The sequence below is a fragment of the Aptenodytes forsteri genome, unplaced genomic scaffold (genome assembly GCF_000699145.1).
Source record: "Aptenodytes forsteri isolate BGI_AS27 unplaced genomic scaffold, ASM69914v1 Scaffold249, whole genome shotgun sequence".
NCBI classification, from domain to species: domain Eukaryota; kingdom Metazoa; phylum Chordata; class Aves; order Sphenisciformes; family Spheniscidae; genus Aptenodytes; species Aptenodytes forsteri.
Genome location: NW_008796188.1, coordinates 1,825,617 through 1,843,029, shown reverse-complemented (window position 1 = coordinate 1,843,029; position 17,413 = coordinate 1,825,617). Strand labels below are relative to the sequence as shown.

Here is a 17,413-nt window from a genome sequence, read left to right as displayed (position 1 = left end):
ACACACACACACACACACACACACACACACACACACACACACACACACACACACACACACACACACACACACACACACACACACACACACACACACACACACACACACACACACACACACACACACACACACACACACACACACACACACACACACACACACACACACACACACACACACACACACACACACACACACACACACACACACACACACACACACACACACACACACACACACACACACACACACACACACACACACACACACACACACACACACACACACACTGCATCAATCTCCCTGACCTGCCACTGACCTAGCAGCAAAATTCAATTAATAACAATTAGGAATTAATGTCCCCCTGCAGTGCTTTCCCTCTCCAAAGCAATCCACAGATATTAATTAATATATTCACATCTGAGTCAAACATCAACCCCCCTGCCCTGTACTACCCAGAGACAGGCTTGTCCCCCCTTGATATCTTATTGCCTCAAACAAGATCGGATCTGCGTGGCAGGAAGGGCTGACAGCTCTGAGCAGCGAGATAGATGGCTTGTCCCTAATTAGCAATCTAAGATGGGGCTTGGGTTTTCCACTGCCTACAGGGCTGTAATTGGAGAGCGGAGCGATTAGCAGGATGAAGCAGTTCGAGCCAGTGGCTTTGCACAAAGCTGGAGAGGTCAGCGGGACTGATGGATGGTGATGGCCACTGAGACCCCCCTGGGTCAGCACCAGCCACCCTGGAGATGTCCTTGCTGTAGGGACCTTTCTCACCTCTTGGTTCTGCTCCCCAGCTTGGCTGGGCTTGCTGCCCCCTGAGACACTTGATGTGGAAGAAGAAAGCCCTCCTAGGACACACGGGCAGGGGAAGGGCTGAGCACAGTCTCTCTGTCCTGGACCTTTGCTGAGGTTCCCCGGGGTGTCATGCTGGGATCGAGCCTGCTCTTAGCCCTGAGCCTGCAGGAAAAGGTGCCAGACTTTGGGTGTTAAATACAGCGAGAGTTAAAGGAGCTGGATGCCAACCTCGGACGGCAGAGCAACATCAGCGGTGCGGGAAGGGAGGGCAGGGAGCAGCACATCTTGCCAACACCGCAGCCATATGCTGGAGGTGGCCTTGAAAAGCCTGACCGAAAGAGCTGCCCCCTCAAATGTGCTTGGAGGTGGCCACGGTGCCTCCAGCCCCTGCTGCCCAGCCCTCCCTGTCCCCTGCCTTCACTCCGCTGTGGGGGATCTCCTTACCCTTGTCTCCTCTGACTTCCAGGCACCATCTTCTGCAGCTGGTGAGCTTCTTACCACCTCCACCTTGAGGGCTCTCACTTGGAAAAGTCCCATCCCCAGTCCAAGCCATGAATGAAACACCCAGGGAGCACGTGGCCCGTGAAAGACCCCCTCTCCAACCCCTTGCCTTAGCCCTGACAGTGACCTGCTTTCCCACCCCCTGAGTTCAAGGTTTCTCCGAGACCCCCACTTTATTAACGAGCACCCCGGTGCTCCTTCACTTGCTTTCGTGCAAAGCCACATCAGAAGCCCTGCTAGCATCAAGGCATCAAGGCAAAGCGCAGGCAGCAGACCGAGGCTCAAAGCAAGAACCACAGGGGGATTTTCTGTGGCTGACGTTACTCGGGGGGAAGAGCAGGCAGCAAGAATGCCTCCATCTGGCATTAAAATCTGTGAATTTATGAATTTAGCCATATCAGAGGGCCAGCCCCTGTCATTGTGTAGACAGAGGCTTTGGTGTGAGCATTTATTCTGTTTGGAGTCTCCCTCTGAGTGTGCTGGATGCAGACCCTAACAAAAGAATATCAATCAGGGCTAAATGAATGCCTTGTAAAACCTGATTTATGAGCAATTAAAGGTTTTCCTGGATTAAGCTCTGGTCTCTCTCGCTTGTCATAAATAATTCTGACTTCATTTATCTATCAAAAGGGGCACGGACTTTTGGGGACAGGTTGAAAAAAAGAATAATGGCATTCGCATAGAGGAAGCTAAAGGCACAAACAAGCTGGGGAAGCGGACACCGCGTGAATCAAAGCAGCTCCTACGGCATCTGGATTTGCCAGAGCAAAGGCTGCTAAAGAAGAGTTGGAGTGATGGACACAAGCACACGAGACGGCTGTTTTTCTAAGGTGGTTGTATTAAACTCTCCTGCAGATTGTACACGTGGGACCTGTGTGCATTCACAGATATTTTCATTTTGGTCTTGGAGATTTGTTTTCCCCAGCTGCCTCCCAAGACCCACATCTCGGCTGCCCCAAGCCTCCCTCACCCATCACCTTTTTAGGGTCATACCCTGGGCTGGACATCCACCATTTAATTCACCTATCATTTTCCTCCAGTTTTTCTGCATTCGCACCTAGGGAAAGCTTGGCCACACCAAAGCTACATCTGCCATTGCCTTTCCAGGGCGAATAGTACAGGATTTCAGGGTGGAAGAGGGACTATGATCTGCAAAAGGCCAACACCTTTTGCCCTCTGCCATCGGAACGGAGGCGATTGCTTCTGGGTGGGTGACTCATTAATAAAGCAGGACACTGCAGAGAAGGAGGGTCTCTTCTATTAGCTCAAAATACGGTCGGGGTAAAAAGGAGAAACAACAGATGGGCTTCTGGGTATATTATACCATCTTCAGAAAGAGCCACCCGCTCATGAGTGACAGCTCTCAAGCATTGGACAACGGCTCCTGGGCTCTGTTTGTTGAGGGAACCCCATGCTAATGATTTTGTGCTTTCCTTTGGGTCCAAATACTGTTCTCCAAGATAGAACCACAGATGCAGCCTCTCTAAATGCTGTGGACTCGGACCTCAGCTTGAGCTTGTCGCTCACAACAAACTTCTGAGCCAGCCCTGTGCAGGATTTCTGGTGAGCAGAGCTGTATTTCAGCAGGGTTGAGTTCTCCAAGATAGAACCACAGATGCAGCCTCTCTAAATGCTGTGGACTCGGACCTCAGCTTGAGCTTGTCGCTCACAACAAACTTCTGAGCCAGCCCTGTGCAGGATTTCTGGTGAGCAGAGCTGTATTTCAGGGCAGGGTTGAGCCGGCTGTGCAGGCTATTCTCATCGTGTTTCTATGTGTTCATCCTATGGCAATAGAGCAGCTATTCTGGGAACAGGCTGTGCCATTTCCATTCACTTCTTCACTGGAGATGCGAAACCACGGGGATGATTTCATACACACTGAATCAACTCCGGCTTTTAAGGAAAGTGAGGACTGGAAGAGATCCCCAGGGTCAGCGTGTCCTGCTACTGCAGCTCTGCGTCTTATGCAAGGATTTGAGCAGCAAAGGGGTAGGGGGCTGGTTTTTGGGCTTATTGCTGCTGGAGCTGATCAAGGGAGAGGGGAAACTACCCCACCCCCAGCATCAAACTCTGTTTTTTCACAAAATGCTTTTGCAAACAGTTTTATCAGCCCCAGAAATGTCATCAGTTGCTGACAAAGCTGCAGGTGAACTGTTTCTTTTTAACCACTTGTTTAGTTTGTTTAAATGACTTGCAGGGTGCCAGAGAGCATTTTGCAGCAAGTTTGGCTGCCTGTCTCCTGGTCTGTCTGTCCGACCCCCTGAGGGATGTCTACCCAGCAAGGCAAGGTGGACAAATCAATGCTAAACTGGAGCTGCTCGCCAGATGCGTGGGGAACACTGTAGCTGTGCCAGCCCAGGGATCTGCAGGTTGCAAAATTCGCCCAAGCAGGGGAGATTCGCCCCTGCTGAGCTCTCCGTTACAGCTGGACTGCTGCGGGTCTCTGTACTCGCAGGCTGGACGCTGCTGTGGGTACGCGTGGCTGCAGGGACGTGCTCACTAAAGGCTGGAGTTTCATGGTCCTTTAGCCCATGCTGTCCCCAGGAGAGGGTTGGGATTGTGCTGGAAAAGGGTCTGAATTTTGAATGCACATATTTATAAGAAAATGTAGTTTGACTGCAAAGGGGTGTTTTGTAGATTGGGTGTTTCTTTTTGGAGCTAGCTGGGAGAGACTTCTCTTTGCTTGGGCTGGTTTTCGTGACCCCCTCCTGGTCCCAGCCCCAATACAGGAGTGGTTTTGCTCTCAAACTCTGGAAGCTTTTTGAGGATTTGGCCTCCCGTCTTCAGAAGGAGACCATCCTTGGGGAACACCTAGGGATGGCTAGGGAAACCCCTGCGCCTGAGGAGGTTTGGCAGAGGATGGGACCTGTGTCTCAGCACCTTTGGGCTTTTTTTCTGTCCCCTTTTTTCTCACACAGTAGCTATCGAGAGCTGTCATGCTGACTTGGCTGTGCCCATCTGAGACCCTGCCCCTATTGCACCAGGTCTGTGGCTTTGCCAACAGTGTCCCCATATATTGGTCAAGGAGGACCTGGGCTGGGGGGGGAAGAGATCCTGCCCTGTCTCACCTTCATTTCTTACATCGGAACCAAACAAAACCGGAACCGGGGAATATAACCGCAGAAGAGCTCCTATAAAATGGGATTAGGGGTGTGCAGTTATAGGAGAAAGCAGCTGCTCAGAAGAGGAGCTTTTAAAAGCAACACCGACTCGGCAAGGAGGTCGCCTGGCGCATATTAGCTCTTCTCATCGCTTAGGTGAGAACTTTCCTATCCCAAAGGTGCAGCTAAATACTCCTCCCTGCCTTACCGCCGGTGATGCATGGTGAGAAACCAGCCCGCGGTGTACGAACCGCAATGGTGCTAACGGGGAGGGCTGACCCTCTGCTTTTTCTGCCGTTTTAACTCTGCAGTCACAACTGGGCCACTGAGACAGCATTTTGCAGAGCGCCAGGCAATTTTTTTCTTTTAACCCTCTTGACACAGAGGTTTAATCAAAAACCTGATCGTTTTGTTCAACTGCCTACATACGTTTGTAATGTTCAAGATTTCACTGGAAACCTTTTCGTCTCCTCGTTTCCCCAGGGTTTGGGATTTAAACATGCTTTTGGCTGGGAACATTTCCTTTCTTGATGAGCCCTCTGGGAGGAGGAATATTGCTTCTGACAAAGCATTTGCATTTTGTGCAGAGCTGCAAAATTAGCAGTGGCTACAGTTCCACAGTGAGCAATTTAGAGAGGAAAGTCTTGTGCTTTGCGGGTGGGGGGAAAGGGAGAGGTTTCTTTAGAAACTCAATTAAGGGGGGTACAATTAGGCATTGCATTTGCGTTGTCCCCATCCATCACACCCCCAGAGCAGCCGCCCCCTCCCAGCAGCCTAAGGGAAACTGGTGGCAGCTGGTTTCACTGGGAGGTGCGAGGCGGGGAGCTGCTGGGAGAGCTGGGCTGCGCTCGGGAGGACCTGGCTGCAAGTCTCCCCCCCTTTAATGATCCTTTCACTCACTCCAGCCCCCTCCCCGCTAGTTTTTGGGCATTGTGAGCTCTTGCCAAGCCCCCCGTGCCTCATCTGGAGGAATTCTCCCGAGGGCTCTTTGTGTAGCTGTTTCTCCTTTTACTTTTCTCTTCCTTCAAAGAAATGGAAAAGTCATTGTGGAGAAAGCAAGCGGTGCAGGGTGCGGAGGGGTCATGGGGAGGAAGGCAGAAGGGCCCTTCTGGGAGAAGAGGACTTAAAAGCATCTTACCTGCAGGAGGAGGAGGGCAGGACGTAGGCTGGGCACCATCCTTAACCCCCACTGCGCCCAGCTCTCCGGGGCATGGTTGGCAGCGGTCCCCACTCCTGCTGGGCTGCTTCTGCTGTCGGGGATAAAATCCTCTGGGCTTCGTGCAAAGGACCGTGTCCGGGTCCTGGCGGGGCTGCACGGAGGCGGGCAGGTACCTTTCACCCTCCCCTTTGCTCAGCAACCCGCTCCTGCCTTTTATAACCTCCTTCAGAGCCGGTCCTCTGGCTTCCCACCTTCCAGCTCGCCTGGCGATGGGCTACATCCCTCCTCACCAGCCTCCCACTCCCCCCTTCTCTCCCTCCTCCTCTTCCTCCTCCCCTTTTTCTTCCTCCACCTCCCTAGTGCCTTCCAACTGTATTTTATTTTTTTTTTCCTTTCTCCTTCCCTTCCTCAGCATCTTTAGCAGCAGAAACTTCCCATCAGCCCGGGGACCCCCACCTGCCCACCCTCCGACTCCCCCTGGACCAGGCTCTCCCCTCTCTGCCCTCCGCACTCCCATTTTGCAGTCACTGCTGCGGGCTCTCCTGTGGAGGCTGTGGGCTCCCGTCTGTGTATGCAATGGGCTTGGGGCTGCAGTTTGCGGGAGGGTTTATGTATTCAGGGATTCGTCTCCAAGGCTCTGGCAGAGGGACTGGGGGAAGAGGAGGCTTCCCCTCCTGCCGCCGCCACCCTTTGCAGCTCCTTTGCAAACTGGCTGGTGAACGTGGAGGGAGATGAGACCCCCCTTCCCCTTCCCTTAGGGATGGGGTGGAATGGGCTTCAGACCTTCCTTGTGAGGGAGATGCTCCTGAGACAAGGAGGGGACGTGGGGCAGGTGGATGTAGGTCCGTCCATGCAGTGGGGCTCTGCTGGGGGCACTTGATCATAACAGGGGAAACTGAGTCACGGAGGAGGTGGGGGTGCTGCTGGGAGGGTGGTTTTTCTCCTAGGATGGGTGGTGGAAGGGGCAGAGGCAATGGGGCAGGAGCAGTGGGGGCTTGAACTGACAGAGGAGAGGCGCACTGGTTTGGGGGACGTGTTCTGGGGAAGGTGGGGAGCAGGAGCGGGTGGTGCAGGGGAGCCTGGATGATGCTCCTAGGGTCTTGGCTAACGATGCCCCCGCCCGCTTCAGACGTTAAGGGCTCTCTGTCCCACCTCTCCGTCTCACCTCCTGCCATCCCTTGGCAGCTTCCACCGTGGGCTCCTGGGGAGGGGTCCCCCACATCCCCTGTCTCTTGGGGTTGCAATGTCCAGGCTTGGGTCCATCTCTGAGCTGGATGAATCTCTCTCTGGGTGAAACCTGCTCCCCCGTGCCAGGGCAGTTTCAGGGCATCCCTTCTGCGCCCGCCTGGGGCTTGGGGGGGTCGTCAGCAGCTGTGGCTGCTGCGCCCACCCCAGGGAGTGAGCCAGGCTCCACCTGCCCATGGTGACCTGGCAGCAGAAAGCCAGGCAGCAAGTTATGGTTTCTTCTTTCCTTGGGGAAATAAGGAGAACCAAGGTGTGTGGCTGCGGAGGGGATGATGGAAGACATTGCCATTGGGGTCACCATCCTGGGGGACCAAAGATGTTTCCCCTGCCTGATGCTGGTGCATCCACCAACAGCCTCTCATGGGGTGCTGGACCATGCTTCCCTCTTCATCCAACCACAGCCTCAGCCTCTGGGAACGGCTGCAGACCATGGCATATCACAGACAGATCAATAGGAGGGCAGTGTCCTTTGATGGATTGACGGCTGAAGCCTCCATCCATCTTCGGTGAGCCGCTTTCTGTCTCTGAAGCATGGCAGAGGGCAGGAGGTGAACAAGGTCCTTCCTGCATCTGCTGGCCCAAGGCGAGAGTGGCCAGGCAGGGCCGCATCCCAGCATGCAGGTGCAACCAATGACCCATCCCAGGCCCCAACGGGTAAATGCTCCTGGCCCAGTAATTAAAGGGAATAAACAACACAGACATAAATCTTCCGGCATTAGCTGGATTTAATCAACTGTGTCATTGCTTTGGCAAAGAAGTTTGAAAATATGCAAAGCTCTGGTAAATTCAGCAAACTGTTTCTTAGGTCTCCTAACATCCCTACCCCTGACAAGTGACAGGATGAGACACACTGCAGAGCCACCTGTGTCACCTTTCACTTCAATAAGCCCAACTGAAAATGCAAAATTTTTTAAAAGAGACTTGAGAAAGCTCCCGCACCCTCGAGCAGCCTGGATTCAACCCGTTCGCTGAGTGCATCGTGGGTCTAGGACACAGCTCCATGCTCTGGTTTTGGGGGGCTGCTCCGGGCTTTGTGCACCCTAGGGCACAGAAGGCACCTTGCAGCTGGGAGCACTGGGGACGCCATTTCCACACCGAGCCCCTGGGGCTCGTCCTTGGCCATCTCAGCCTGCCCATGGCCACCGAGTGGGACACGTGCAATGGTCATGCTCTTCTCAGGTGCCCGAAGTGTGGGGTGACAGGAGGAAAGCAAAAGTGAACATCAACTATTTTTAGTCAAGGAATTGGTTGCCAGGGACGTGAAGATAATTCTTTCCCCATATATCAGGGAAACGGCCGCAGTGCTATTTGAAAGGCCTAATTGAGGGGATTTATAGTAAAATGCAACTTGTCAGATGTGGCAAAGGAAAAATAAAACAGTCCCTGCGACAAGGAAATCAGTCCATTCGTCATGGTTAATCTCAAACTCCTCAGTGAGGCACAGAGACAAACGTAGGAGATGGGTATTAGGGATGGGGAGAATGAAGAGGAATATCGGATCTCCAGGAAGAAGGAAGAGGAGTGATTTAGCCTGACTTTATCTGCCTTTGGTATATCATTAATATTATTTTATGTAACTGCATATGGTTTGACACTCCTGTTTCTGAGCAGCTCCACAATGGGTGGTTTGTGTGACTTACTCCACCACAGTGTCCCTACGTTGTCCCCTGCAGCCATCACCTCCCCTTGTTTGGCAAAAACATGCAACTCCTTGTGTCTGTCCTGCACAACGGGGACGAGACCAGGACCAGTCCCTGCAACGGGGGAACGCGGCACGTATGTCCCCGCTTCCCACATGGGGCATTGGTAGCAATGTGGGCCACGGGGCTTTGCTTCCAAGTGGGACATCTGCAGGAAAAAAATAATCCTTGGTGTCATGGACATATAGATCAAGTTGATGGAAGAGTGGAGTTTGGCTTCTCAGCTGAAAACACAGGTGAGATCGGCAATGTGCCTCAGTTTCCCTACCAGTGTGTTGGGACCGTTTCTTTCCTGCATAAATCGAGTGAAGCTGAGGATGCTTTTCAGTGCAGTGCTTGGTGGAGGAAGGACTGTCAACACATGGAGCTGCGTTAGCAACTGCAGGCTGAGAGAAAAAACAACACAACACATCAAGTTTCTCCCAGGGGACTTGCTTTTTGCCCTGGTTTTAAAATCCAGTTTCAGGCTTTCTGTCCTGTGTCTGACCCCTTCCCCTCCTCCTAGACCTGCAGTGAGGGGAAGAACAGGCTCTCAAATTCTGCCTGACAGAAGAAATTGGTTGCTGGGACCAGGTTTCCCTCATTCCAGGTCACCACATCATATAATCGTGCCCCAAATTCGGGTTGCGTCATTGTATTTGACCACTCTGTATAGCCTGCCTCGTCCCTGCAAGCCTTACGGCTGCTCTGAAAGGAAGAGCAGGAAATCTTAAACCACAGACCCGCTGAATACATTGCAGGGAGGGAAGCCAAAGTCTTCTTACTCAATCAACAGCCTCCTTTAACGGTTATTACCTTAGAGCTGGGCTGGCAGAAAGGTTTCTTGGTCCTGAAGACCTTGCGAAAGGTTTGGGTGGCCTCTGGACGCTTCAGACCCCTGTTCATCCCATCAAACTCTGCTGGAGATGCAGAAGTTGTCCATGCGGTCATGCAGGGAGAGAAACCAGTGTCCTCCTGGGAGAAGGAAAACCCAGCTAAAATACGCATTGGGCTGGGTTTTGCTCTGACTCATTGCTCCATGCAGCAAATGACTGATTCCTTCAGTATACGGATAATTCCCTCCTGCCATTTCTTCTCCCCTCCCCAGATTGTGTGTGTCAATAGGAGATACCATGTTAACAAAAACACCGAAACTGCAAATTAAAACAAGCAAACTCAAGGAAGCTGGGAAACCCACAAAGATCTGGGATCTAACTGAATGTCTCATTTGATTTCTGAGTTTTTTAAAATAGCTTGTCATATTTTTCAAATTTATTTTGGGAGGAAGTGTCAATTTTGAATAGAACGGAAACACAAAAGCTTTTGTTTTACAGATAATTAAACCTCAAGGCAGAATGCTAAACTAATCATAATAATAGTCATAATTATTATTTTCCTCAATCAAAATGCTTTTAGCTAAGTCAACCAAAATTTGCCAATCAGGAGATTGGCACTTCTGATCAAACAAAACGCTGCAGTTTGTGGTTGGGAAAAACCCCACGGTTTTACTCTGGAGACTGATCCCATCAATCCACCAGCTGAAAGTGCTCTGCTTTCGTGCACTGTGTGACGGAGGGATGCACGACCCTGCCAGCATCGAGCCATCCTGTTCGTGGCTGTGTCTCTGTTAACAGCACGGGGACCCATCCTCCCTTGCAAGGTGCTATTGCATCGCACATGATGCTGTTGCAGGGATGTACACGAGTTGCATGGGTGTACATGATGCTGTTGCATGGATGGTGGCTGGTGCAGCTCTGCTGATGCAGGGATATACCTGTGCCTCTGGGGACATGCCGATGGTATGGCCACATCCACAGTGTTGCACATATTGCAACCGATACACCCTTCCTTTGGGCATGACCGCAACATCATGGGCATGGACATGTCATGGGCAATGGAAATGTCCTGCAGAGATCACGGCAAGGATTGTGACTTCCTCAGAAATGGCTTATGGCAAAAATACCTCCCCACTCATCAGGTCTGTAAATGCCAGTCAAGGCAGGAGAGATTCTGGATGTCTTTCAAATCTGGTTATTTATTCCCTGTACATTTGATGAAATGTTAATCTCATCTCCAAAAGGCAATCAAATAAAACCCAGAAGGAATGACGCACAGGGCCTCGATGCAGAGAGCAAAAAGCAGCAAAATAAAAATAAAATAAAAATCCAAACATAATGTAAAATTCTATAAAAGGCATCTCTGTGGTGGCACAAAGGGCAGAGATGAAGTTACCCAGTGCCCTCAGGGCAGATGGGCTTGGGAGGCTGAGCAAGACCATACCGGGGAAGGGTATGAAGAGGACTCGGATCAGGCAATTGCTTGGGCAGGTCTTAAGCTTTCCTGTAAGGGCTGTTGGTGGGATTTCTTTGAAGGTTTCCCCTTCCTTCTCTTATGCCTTAATTAGAGGGTGGGTTTGTGCCAAGACACCAGCCAGCTTGGGCCATTGCTCTTCGAGACGGGAGGAAGCCAGACGGTGGATGTGTTGGAGGTGGTGCTGGCTGTTACTCGTAGCAACCGAGCTGTTTGGCATGATGGCGACTGGCAGTCTCGCGGGGAAAGAGCTTTGATATGGGGATGTCTCCCTTCAAAGCTCAAGGCTGATACAAGGCCCCATCTCCATCTGCTTTCAGGGTAATGCAACCTGAAAATGGACTCAGCCGTTGTCTGAGGTATTCTGCATCACTATGTCCTCCAAAGCCATGCTGCTCCATCTTTCTAAGCCCAAGAACATGGCTTTTGGAAAACATTCATGGCTACTGTGGATGGTGCTGGAACAAAATGGTTTGCACGTGCAGCCAAAAAAAGTCCGGCGAAGTGTTGTCCTGTTTTGTATCCTCTCAGCCCATTTTCTTTGCGTGTTTGGGGATGTTGGCGCATCTTTTCCTTAAAATAATCTCACAGACAATCTCCTGATATTTGATGAGTCCAAAGACTTTCCACCTTCTCTGTTTCTCCAGCCATGGCCTGTGTACAGATGAGGTGGTTATTGCGGGAAGTGATGGGAAAGCTAGCTTGCCTACTAGTTGCAGTGATAAAATAATTTGGCCACATAGGTAAAAATCCTCTTGCTACCAAATGTTTTTCTCCCGGCACATGTTAACTATGATCCTGTAGGTCGTCACTGCTTCGGCTGGAGAACTATGAAAAAGGACAGTCATTTACTGGGCATTTCTTTTGGTCTGTTTATAAAACTCTTGTTTTATAAAGTCCCTCGGTCCATGAGAAGCACAGAGATTATTAATATACCTATAATGCTCCATTCCATAGAGTTTAAGGTCCTTGGCAGTTTGCTAACTGTGTTTCTCATACATGTTTTACTCCATCATTGCTCAACCAGGATTTTTCCTCATTAGGAATAATTAACGGCTGAGTGAGGGTCAACCAAAGGACTGCAGTTTATTACAGGGGGAAAGAGGAAGTCACAAAGCTGGTCTGCAGAAAGGGATCCAGTTTGGATGGGGATGTATTTCCCTCTTAAGCATATGTTCTTGAATGTCTTTGTGGTGGGCATCACGTGTGAATGGGAAAGTCGTGCATGGCAGCCCGCGCCTCCCTCCACTCACATGGAGCATTGCTGTGGCAACTGCAGTAATTGCTTCTGCAGTGCAGTTAATAACAGGGCAGAGCTGCCTTTGGAGCAGTGCATTCCCTTTTCTGGGTGAAGAAGAAAAAATGAAATGAAATTAAAGGGAGAAGAGAAGAGAAGAGAAGAGAAGAAGAGAGAAGAGAAGAGAAGAGGAGAAGAGAGAAGAGAAGAGAAGAGGAGAAGAGAGAAGAGAAGAGAAGAAGAGAGAAGAGAAGAGAAGTGAAGAGAAGAGAAGAGAGGAGAAGAGGAGAAGAGAGAAGAGAAGAGAAGAGAGGAGAAGAGAAGAGAAGAGAAGCGAAGAGAAGAGAAGAGAGGAGAAGAGAAGAGAAGAGAGGAGAAGAGAAGAGAAGAGAGGAGGAGAAGAGAGAAGAGAAGAGAAGAGAAGCGAAGAGAAGAGAAGAGAAGAGAAGAAGAAAAAACCTGCTTTTCCTCCTTTCCCACCTCTCTGCAAAGAAGCATATCCCACTTGCAGACCTCTGTTCCTTGTAGTCTGACTCCTTCACCTCTCCTGTGCATGTCCTAGGCTATGTGGGACAGAGCCAGGTATGAAGCTAGAGGCATCTTTCACATCCAGGCTTCTGCATGGGGAGTTTTTGACCTCAGGCTACCAGGGAATGCCCACTGGCAGGAATGATGCTCGCTAGTGAAAAAGCAGCCTGGGTCAGGCTCCATCTGCGCTGATGCTGGGCTGCAAAAAAGCCTAATCTCCCAATTGACCGTGGTCAGCCCCAGACTGTGCGAGGTCACCAGTCCGTGTCGTGGTTCAGATGTGCACTGGGGAAGGGCAGTCCTCCGTTGCCATATCCCAGCCGCTCGGCACTGGGTGTGCTGAACCGCAAAACAGGACACCATCCGCAAATCTCTCAGCACTGCAACTCAGCAGGACTGAATCCAGCAGCAGAGCCTCACGGATGCACTGATAGATGTCTGCTATAGCTCATTCCTCTCTCCCCATCCATCTCCCCTGCTTTTTCCTGTCTGCTGCAGAGATGACAGCCTCCAGGGTGCTGGGACCCCAGAGCAGGGCCAGGGCGTAAAGCTAGCAGCCTCAGCATCTAATTCAATTCTACAATCAATCTCGCTGCTTGTGTTTTGCCAATTATCCAGAGAAGCAGCTCAGAAACCAGCCGTGATGGCAGCACAGATAACTGCAGGTTTACATCTTAAGCACAGGAAGGCAATGGGCAGCAGCTGGAGCTGCCTCTTTGTTCGTGTGCCAGCAGAAGGTGCATTGGCAGCGCTCTTACCTGCAAGCAGATGAAAGCTATGCTTAGCTCTGCCAGGCACAGTCCATCATCCCAGCTTGTGGGCTTTACAGAAAGGCAATCACATCCACTCCGGAGCAGGGACGTGGTCTCATGGGTCTTTTTCTACTCGGGGTTTTGTTGCTACACAGGATGACTCAACACAGCTAAAGCCTCCATGTTCCCATAAGCATCTAAATTAACTAATTTTGCAAGGTTTGGCTCCAGCTTGGTACTTCAATGCACTGGTCTGCTCAAAGCTACCTCCAGCTGGAAGGTGAGCTCAGGAAGATGCAAAATTTGCCCCGTCTAAAGCTGAGCTGCTGCCTTTGAAAGCACTCTGCACTTTGAAAGCTTCGCTGCTGCTAAGAAAGTCATCGCTGTGTCCATGAATTCCTCCCCCATGGGAAGGAACTGGCTCTGTTTGCTTTCCAGGTGAAGTAGAGGTGTTTGTGCTGCCCAGGTTTACTGTGAGTCCTAAAATATTGGTCTGTGTTCAGGCTCAAGATCCTGAACCTGCAGGAACGGTCACCTTCCGTTCAAACAGGAAAATTAGGAAATGAAGGCTAGAGAACGTGACCCAAAGGCACCCAATCTAGGAGGGTAAGAACCCTGAAGTCGATCTTTTTTTTCATAAATCACCTGGAAATTTAGGCTTTTTAATAGCTGGGGCCTTCCAGGTGACTCATTAGTTAGGCTTTTTAATAGCTGGGGCCTTCCAGTCAGTGGAGGTGACTCATTTACATCAGGTGAGAGGCTCCCCTGAAGCTGAAGGTGCCAAAACAGGTTGAGAGAAGCACAGAAATGCCCTTTGAGAAGTTCTGGTCCAGGAGATACTTTTCCTGGGCACTTCCAAGGGCAGATCGCAGGAGCTACGGCTGCTTCGCAGGAAGCCGTCACTTCTGCCGCCCTCAAAAACCTCGCAAATATTTTCTTTTGGAAAGCCACGGAAAGGAGGCTCGGTTCTTACAGAGTGCCTGGAGCATGCTGGAGGCTTGGCAGCCGATCAAAGGCCTTTAACCTAAAATTAGCTGCGGAACAGCAGGCAGGGGAGCGGGCCGGGGGAAGCAGGTCAGACCGTGAGTGCAGCGGCTGCTTGGTCTGCTCACCCGGGTCTCCAGTAACATCATTTGTGGCTCTCCTCTGTTCTTGGGATTTCTAGTGCTGGTTAATCTTTCTGACAGCTAATCCCAGCCCAGAAGAGCATCAGCTCTTTTAGCATCACCTGCCCTGTCTCCTCAAACTTGGCTTGGTTCAGTAATTTAGTAAGTAGTGGGTTTGCCAAGAGGTCTCTTTTCCTCCCCATGTACAAGCAGCTCAGGTCAGGGTGTCCTCCACAGATTCATTTTGCTCCTATGGACCAAGCCACGCTTGCAGGGACCAGCATAAAAGCCTCTCTGGGCTGCTGGGGTTTTAGATGAGCACGCTGAGCTGCTGGGCATTTACAGCCGAGGCTCTGCAAGAGGATGGGAGCCCGGTTCAGCCTCAGAGGGATGCTCTAAGGTTTTGGTGTCCTTAGATGCCTGGTAACAAGGATCCAAGAAATGCCTTAGCAAGGTAAAATTTTTTGAGAGAGGAGGGCTGTGTCCTTGTCCTTGGCCGAGTTATGTCCGAATAGCTTCCACCGGGGCTGAATCCCCAGCTCCTGAGTGGTGCCATGTGCAAGGAGGTCAGAGCTAAATGAACTGCCGATCTGTCACTGCCTCCGGGCAGAGATCGGACATTTATTAGCCCGTGTGGTACACCTATAGGGAACGTGTGTCCTGCGCTCTCAGCAGACAAAGCAGCATGGGCAGGGAGAGCAGCGGTGATTTATGTCACGCTGCCAACGTGCTGAGCCAGCGCTGGAGCCTGCTGCACCCCGTCCCTTCCCAGGGCGGTGAACTGCCTCCCAAGCAAATTCACACGTGTGCTCTATAGGCAGCACGTTCGAGACAACATCCCGCTCTCCAGTGAAGTGATGTAGGTCAGAGAGCTGCTTCTCTCTGGCACCTCCATCCCTTTGACCTCCTCCAGTGGGGGAGAGGACAAATTGCAGGATTATTTCTAGGGTCCTGCAATCTGACATCGGTGTGTTTAATCCACCCGATGTTTGCTTGCAAGGGTCTACACTTGCCTGGCATTTCCTCAGCTCCTGCCTTCAAGAGCTGGGATTTCCCAGCGGTTCCCCTTTCCCCTTCCCAGTTTGGGCAGAGTGAACAGGGGCAGTTGCCACCAGCCTGGCTGGGAGGGTGCAGGGGTCCCCGGGAGGTGCTGGCCGATGGGGACTGGCTTCGAGGAGGCACGTAGGGAGCATGGGGAGATGGAGGAGGAGGGCTGACGAAATAGTGGAGGGTGCTGGGAAGGAGGGAAGCAGTGACAGCAGCAGACCGACAAGGCTGGAAGAGCAGACCGCAGACAGATGGGAACCTTTTGAAAATTGGGCTAAAACAAACTCGAGTCCCAAATGCCAACCCCTCCATCACGAGAGGGACCTGGACCAGCATCACCCCATGCAACTTCCGCCGCCTGCATCTGCTGGAGAGCAGCAGCAGTTTGGGAAATCAGGCCCTTTTCCAGTGTTTTTCAGCCCTTTGAGCTCTCTGCTTGGGCAAACCAGGGGCTCCTCTGTGCTTTCATTTCCCATATTGCAAACTAAGCTTAAAGCCCAGCTTGTAAAGGATGTTACAGAGGCAAAGCAGAGCGTATCAATGCTTTTAACAGGGTGAATTACAGAGCAGGATCCCAATGCAATGTGTGTGCAGGAACTCCACAGGGTCTCTTACCACAAACACAAGCCCAGGGGGAAGAGTCGTGCTGCGTTTAAGAAAAAGGATATTCCCAAGGCAATGTTCTTTGTGCCTGGTCGGGGGTTTCGGGAGGTACGGTGCTGCTGCTGGGTGTGGGGCTGTGTCCCAGGCTGGTGCCAGGGTTGCCACCCCGGCGGGGATGGCGTGAGGACAGTCACTGAACAGTCTGTAGATGCCACCTAGGGGACACACGCAAGACCTCACTCCAGCGCCTGCTCGTTTGCAGAAAAAAAACACAGAAGGTGCAAAATAGGCGGCCCAGAAAGAACTGCTGGTTTTTACATGCCAGCAACCTGGTGCTCAGCTGGCTGAGAGCTCGTTGCTAGTCCGTGAGTCTTTTGATGAATTTTCTATATTTCAGGCTATACCTGCTGCTGAGCAGGTTTCATCTGGGCTTGGGTTTTACCGTGACTGGCAGGAATGGCGCAGGCTGCTGTGACGGGGATGTCCTGCCACATTCAGTGGGTGAAGGAGTACAGAGACAGATGAGTAAATAGCTTCTCGGCTGCTGAGACATGGCTCTGGTCTCTGCACACATAATTTTTTAGCAAAGGAAGAAGAAAAACATTCAGGAATATAACTAATGCACACAGCCATTACGTTTATGCTGCAATGAGATAACATCGTGGATACAATCCTGTCTAACCTGAGCCAATCCAGGACGTTTGTTGGCTTTTACAAGCTCAAGGGGTTGCAGAGGCAAATTGCTTCTCAGTGACAGACACCAGAGAATGGAGGTTTGTTCTCAGAGCAGAAGTCCACCACTGCAATCCAAAAAGCTCTGGTTTGACCTCTGCCAGGGCCCTTGGGTGCCCAGAAAAATGTTAATATTGTCAAACTCTACCTGGGTTGTAAGCATTGCCTGGACCAGAGATATCTTGATAAGCTGTGGTTTTTCCTCCAGTCTTCAATGTGGGTTTTTTTTCCTATTGTCACTCTGTTATCATCATTAGCATGCTCAGTTAGCTGGGGACCAGAAGCACTTGGCTTAGCTTGGGGGGAAGAATGAGCCTCTGCATCTTGTTTGAGATCAGCTCTTCTTCCCTGTGATCCCATCAGATCCTGGGGTTGCTCTGGTTCCTTCAAGCTGCTTTTATGTCATGTGAATCTCTGTAAGAGCTTGACTGTGCCTTAGGTTTTACTTTAACATGAGCTTTATAGGGCTGCAGCTCCCCTCAGGGGTCAGGAAGGGAAACCCTGCTGATGCAGACCAGGGTTTGGCCATGGGATGCTGGGACTATGGCAATGGCTCAGCCAGATTTGCATCCCTAAATCCGGTGTCTGGAAGCTGAAATCATCCCCTGTTTCCCA

The 17,413-nt window shown here is 51.2% G+C and overlaps 1 protein-coding gene across 1 annotated transcript in view; it reads right to left on the bottom strand.

The window, feature by feature from the left end:
- CRHR1 (corticotropin releasing hormone receptor 1) overlaps positions 1-5,577 on the bottom strand; it is a 28,468-nt gene extending 22,891 nt beyond the window's left edge. The window contains exon 1 of the mRNA XM_009287882.1: positions 5,539-5,577. Within this exon, the coding sequence (XP_009286157.1) occupies positions 5,539-5,577 (39 nt within the window). The remainder of the gene's footprint in view (positions 1-5,538) is intronic.
- Positions 5,578-17,413: the final 11,836 nt, after the last annotated feature.